The sequence below is a fragment of the Pollachius pollachius genome (assembly GCF_949987615.1).
Source record: "Pollachius pollachius genome assembly, chromosome: 5".
Classification (NCBI taxonomy): Eukaryota; Metazoa; Chordata; class Actinopteri; order Gadiformes; family Gadidae; genus Pollachius; species Pollachius pollachius.
The window spans coordinates 21001065-21006612 of NC_136938.1; the positions used below are offsets into that span (position 1 = coordinate 21001065).

The 5548-nt window shown below is 43.0% G+C and overlaps 1 protein-coding gene across 1 annotated transcript in view; it reads right to left on the minus strand.

Moving 5' to 3' along the window:
* Nucleotides 1–5168, minus strand: part of fam120b (family with sequence similarity 120 member B) — a gene marked incomplete at both ends in the record, with an annotated part of 13629 nt that extends 8461 nt beyond the window's left edge. The window contains 9 exon segments of the mRNA XM_079736784.1: nucleotides 1455–1630; nucleotides 1978–2079; nucleotides 2281–2461; nucleotides 2565–2835; nucleotides 2976–3167; nucleotides 3316–3438; nucleotides 3575–3708; nucleotides 4346–4536; nucleotides 5036–5168. Coding sequence (XP_079592910.1) covers nucleotides 1455–1630; nucleotides 1978–2079; nucleotides 2281–2461; nucleotides 2565–2835; nucleotides 2976–3167; nucleotides 3316–3438; nucleotides 3575–3708; nucleotides 4346–4536; nucleotides 5036–5168 — 1503 coding nt within the window.
* Between the last annotated feature and the right edge of the window lie 380 nt (nucleotides 5169–5548).

Consider the following 5548-nt stretch of genomic DNA (forward strand, 5'->3'; position numbering starts at 1 on the left):
TATATTGATGTATATAGATACATAGATGGGGACCAACGGCAGACCATAAGACAAAATATCAATATGAAAAGGCAATACTAGAGCGTAACATAAACAGTGAGCTTTGTTACGTCGTTGGTGTTCAAAACACTGGGTAGGTTGTTTATTGTGAGTGAAAGTCCGATGTCATGTACATTTAATCAGCAATAAAGATCATTGATTGATTGACAGCTTTGTTTAGAACGAATAAAGTTAATTCAAGTACTACTAATTAATTAATTTGTACTACTCATTAATTTGTATACACAACGGTTGTGGTTTTTCAATGAGAAACGGACCTCATTGTTATTTAAAACCATTCATGGCCTCAGGTTGCTACCGGTGTTGTTGACTAAAGAAGTGCAGCTAGCACAATAGCAGCTAAACAAGCCAGTTTCTTTAGCTAAACCGCGCACACATTGGCTGATATTGGCCGCCATCAAACCATGACAAAAGATGCAAGGGACAGTCAACAAATGGTGTTTAGGATAACATCATTCATTGATAAAGTAACCGTTTACCCCCTCCCAGTTACATAACAGTCAGTTTCTGGGGCATAAGTGAATCCAAATCAACAACTCCAGGGTAGGCAATTAAAAAAACTACAATTCACAAATTGCTTTAACTAATTACGATGAAGAAATAAACCTTAAAAAGTATAACGATATGATTGAAATGGCAGAGTGAATTATACCAAATATTAGACAAAACATATTTCCCAAATAGTGCACATATCAAAACAAAAGTATAGAGAATAGTACGTTGCAATAAGGTTTCTATCAAATTATTTATCCTTGTCTTCAAAGATTTGAAACTAAACGTGAACTCGTTTTTCGGTGAAATGTGAAAATTAGCAAAGAATCATTGGTACCGTTTATTATTATGGATTCTACTAAATGTAAATGCCAGTCTCTGCATTTCAACTGACGTTCATATCAGGTTCACATTACTGCTCAAAGAAAGCAGCGCACTGGGATGACTTAACATGTTGGCTTGAAGCAGCCCACTTACAGCTGAGAAGCCAAACGACTCCGTTGATTACAGGGTGAGAGACATAAACACAGTGTGGTTACCCTCCCATGTCGGAACGAGGCGCTAACATAAATGAAAATGAAATGGAGCAAATCAGTGTAAAGATTCAATCATTTGTCTGTGAAGTTTAAAAAAAAACCTGATTGGGGTTTTATCCCTCTGCAGCACAGGGGATTTAACAAATCATATGATTTCCATAAACGTATTCCATTACTTGCTTACCGTGCACAGTCACTCTACCACCCATCAAACTAAACGCAAACGGAGACATAAGTCATGGCGGTGGGTTAAAAAAAACAAAAACACAATACTAATAATAACAAATTTAACTTTGAACGTTTTCAAGAAACCCGACTACAATATCGACCGGACGGCAAGACAGTTTAATCTGAGTGAAAAACTACCTGAAGCACCAAGTGTGTGACCAGACACAGAGCGGCGAGGAGTGAGTCTTCTTCTATGGTGCCATACAGCGGCGAGAACTCCTGGCAGTCGAAGATGGACAAGAAGTGCGCCAAACGGGGATCAGACAGTGCGGGCCCTCTGCCGAACCATAATGACTCCAGACTTGGCTCATCCTCTGTACAGAACACACAGGGAGAGAGAAGGGTTATACTCTGTATTGGACACCCATGTTGTCTATCTGTCTGTCTGTCTGTCATTGCCTAGACTCTTGAAGGCTGTAACAAGCAAGGGCAGGGGAAACCTTTGGGAATTACTGGAACAAACTTTTCAACTCATTGGCAGGCACGACTTACTGTTAGGAATATCCTTTCACCATCAAGTGGAGCATATCTCCACTTGAATTATCATGAACTATCTCCATCAAAGGTAGAATTCTGGTGACACTGTTTCACATTCCAAAACTAGGCAACACACTCTTTCTAATCCTCCCTCCTTTAAATGTAATGAAACAGGACACAGTACCTGAGACGCTGATAGGAACAGGGAGGACTAATTCAGGTTCCTTTAGCGGGTTTCCAGCAAAGACAAACCACTCTTTGACAGCTGGCCCCTGCGTACCGGTTTCTGAAAACACAAGAAAGGAACTTTGACATATCGTTTCGAAACTGATACTCCATTATCAGATCTCATAGTGAATGAATGGGTCGTGTCCATGTATTCACAGTCCAAGAATGATTCTGTATTTTGTGTTTGATAGAGGAAAATATGGAAGCTCCAGATGGAGATACAGAGGGACGGATAAAGAGAGAGGGAGACAACATGTACCTTTACCACTGGGCAGCAGTACGCCATAGATCCGCTGCCTGCAGGTCTTATAGACCAGTGCCTGAGGGATCAGCTCGGTGTCCTCTTCGTCCTCCATAGTGTTACTACACTCAACCACTCCTTCAAACACAACGCTGTACACCATAAAGCTCTCCGCTGTCATGTGCTTTTCCCTACACACCTGAGGAAACCAATGAAAGTGACAGATCTAGGCAGATCTGTTGCTTTCTAGGCAGATCGTTAGCGGCTGTTTTTGAATGAACAGGATGCCGTGCTGAAATTACCTTTGAGATTTTAGGACTGACATATTTCTCCATCACACAGGAGGTGCCAGGGGAAACGCCTTGGAGGTCGACCCCATGGGGAGGTCCCTGCCCAGGGAGTAAGTAGGAGTGAACTCCCCTCTCCAGGAGTTTTCGGTCAGGGTCTGAGAGACCCAGTGACTGAGGGATAAGCCCAGGATTCTCCGCTCCACTGCCCCACACAGAGCGTACCAACTGGGCTACGGCAAACACCTTTTCCCCTTTAGAAGCACCAGGATATAGAGGGTCTCTCCTGAGGAAACATACATCCAAGTTAGAGCAGCAAACTTTTCTTAGTGTAAATGATTTAAATGGTTTAATTCTTGTGGGTAATGAACATCCATTATTGGACAAAAAAAATCCATAAAATGTGTCAACAGCCTTGGCCAATACCTGTATGCGGCCATAGCATTGCTCCTAATATGCTGCATCCGCTCCTCTGACACAATGTCATTGCCTAGAATACAGGCCAGCAGAGGTAGCTGGTAAACAGCCAGGCCCAACGTCTGGCACAGGCTGTCCCGGTTGTAGGTGACTGTCGTCAGTTGATCCAAATCCAGCTTCGCCACTGACAGGTAGGGGGCACTTTAAGGAAATAAAAGTTAAAATAACATAATAATAACAAAATTGAAAATAATGTTATCTGATAAAAAAAACAATTCTGTAAATTAAGCTCAATAGACATACTACTAACAAATAACAGGTCAACAAATAAACATTTGAACGGTTTGACCTGTTGAAAATGATGAAGTCAGAGTCCTGTCCCAGGATGCCCATGCTGCCGTGGCGACGAGCATAGCTGGCGATCTCATAGTCAGCCTCTTGCACCGAGCAAAACACCTCCTGACCCAGGGACCTATGCACAAGTCATCTTGAAATATGTCAGCACCAATAGCGGAGTCGCTTGAATACTTGGTTGCACAGTGTGAGTCATGACGATGAACAAGGCCAAGGGCTATTAACGGCCGCCATTGTTGAGCAGCAGAGCTGACCTAAGGGCAAAGCGTGTGAAAGTGGCCAGACCAGACGGGAGGCAGAAGAGCCCCCGGCCCGGCTGCACACCGTGGATTCTGATGTGACGGAAGACCTTGGAGATCTCCCCGTTGACTCGGCGCCGCCTCCTCACCTTAGCAGGGGAGAGGGAGAGTGGTTGCAAGAACACAGCGAACCGGAAGACTAAGTAGAATTCACTTTGTCAAGAGCAATCTATCATCCAAAGATCGCTACGACTACTATTTACCGTTTAGTCACTGAGCATTTCATCCACAGCGTTTTACAGTGACTACACATACATGTCATGAAGAAGAAGGTAGGAGTTGGGCATTTTGCTTATTAAGAATGCCTAAAGGTAGATTATGAACATTGGAGAGCCAACCCAATCCTTTTGGCTGGGAGTCAAACCCCCTTACTGCTACACTATCCCTGCTGCGGCTCATATAATGAGCACCTGTCTGCCACACTGCCATAAAACCGTGTGACGCTATCAAAAGGAGTCCCTCTATGTTGTCTTACTGCTACACCTGAACAACAGGGGCCATATATCTATTTAATTTGGCTCCTACAAGCCCCATTTGTGGTTTGCTGAATTAAAGTGGATAAGAGATTTGACCAAGCTGTAAATCATTTAAAGCTCAACTAGCATACCTCCCCTGTCAGGCTTCACCTGTTGTACTGCGTGAGCTGCCCTTTACATGTTCGATCGGGAGATGAGAACGGAGACATTGGACACAATCATTGGTCTGAAGGAGAGGTTCTCTCCTTACCCACTCTGGTCTCTTGTGTTCATCCACCACCCCATCGAAGAAGAAGACCAGCCGGATGCCCGCGCTGGTGAAGGCCTCCAGCCAGCGTTCCAGGTGGCCCATGTACTCCTTCCACTGGCCCCCACACACCCAGTCCTCACAGGAGTACCAGGAACGCAGGCAGGCCATGCCATCCACCACTAGTGTGGGACCTAGGGACGGAAATGTAAACATAACCAAATAAAGGCCTGTGAGCAATATAATGTGGCGCGAATGCGCAAAAATATGATGCTATGCACACAGGACCTAGGGCCCAGAGGATTTGCCAATTGTTTGACAACAGGGCTTGTTCGCCAAAATGCATCATAGGGTTTTTGGTTGATTTGGGCAGTTTGAAATACTACAATCTCTCCCCATTAATGACAAATCCATTATCACAACATGATTAAAACTAAACAATGACCAATAACTGGCATTAAAATGAGGGCACTAATTGCAATGTGACATCACCATGTACAAGCCCTATATCACTATTATTACCCCAAGGGCTACCCTCACATTCTACTAGTAGGCAATTCATAAAGATATGCAGAAAACGTATGCATATATTTAAACCATTACCAGATACAAATTAAAAAATGCTTATCCTTATTTTATGTAGTTGCATTAAGTGTGTTTAGAATATGTTATTTTGACTGAGATCAACTCAACTGCTCTTGGCTGTAGACGTAGGTACGTGCTGGCTTTTGGACTGATGTTGCTGTGCCATTTTTCTGAGGTTCACAGGCACACACACGCCTGGGGTGAAATGGTCCACAAATTGTTGCAGACCCTTCACGCCCATTTCTGCGGAAGGAGTAAATAACAGGTTGTTTTTAATAAAACTGCATACATAATTTGAGCATAAAGTTTCATTAGTATCACAATTTAGGTACATAATTCCGTGCACGTACGGCATATGAAACACCAAAGTCTGAAAAAGTTTTTATACATGCAAGTTCGATAATAACATAGAAAGGGAGTGATGATTAGAGACGGCTGCATCATTCTTTGGAATAAACATCACTGAAACAATACGTTGTTTGAATGCCTGAATGGTTAAACGTTCACCCGCATTTTAAATAAAAGACTAGAATAACTTTAATTATAACTATTCACGCCGGTGGAAAGTAATCAACAAATTATGGTTATTATGTATACAGTACTCAAATTGTACAACTGGGA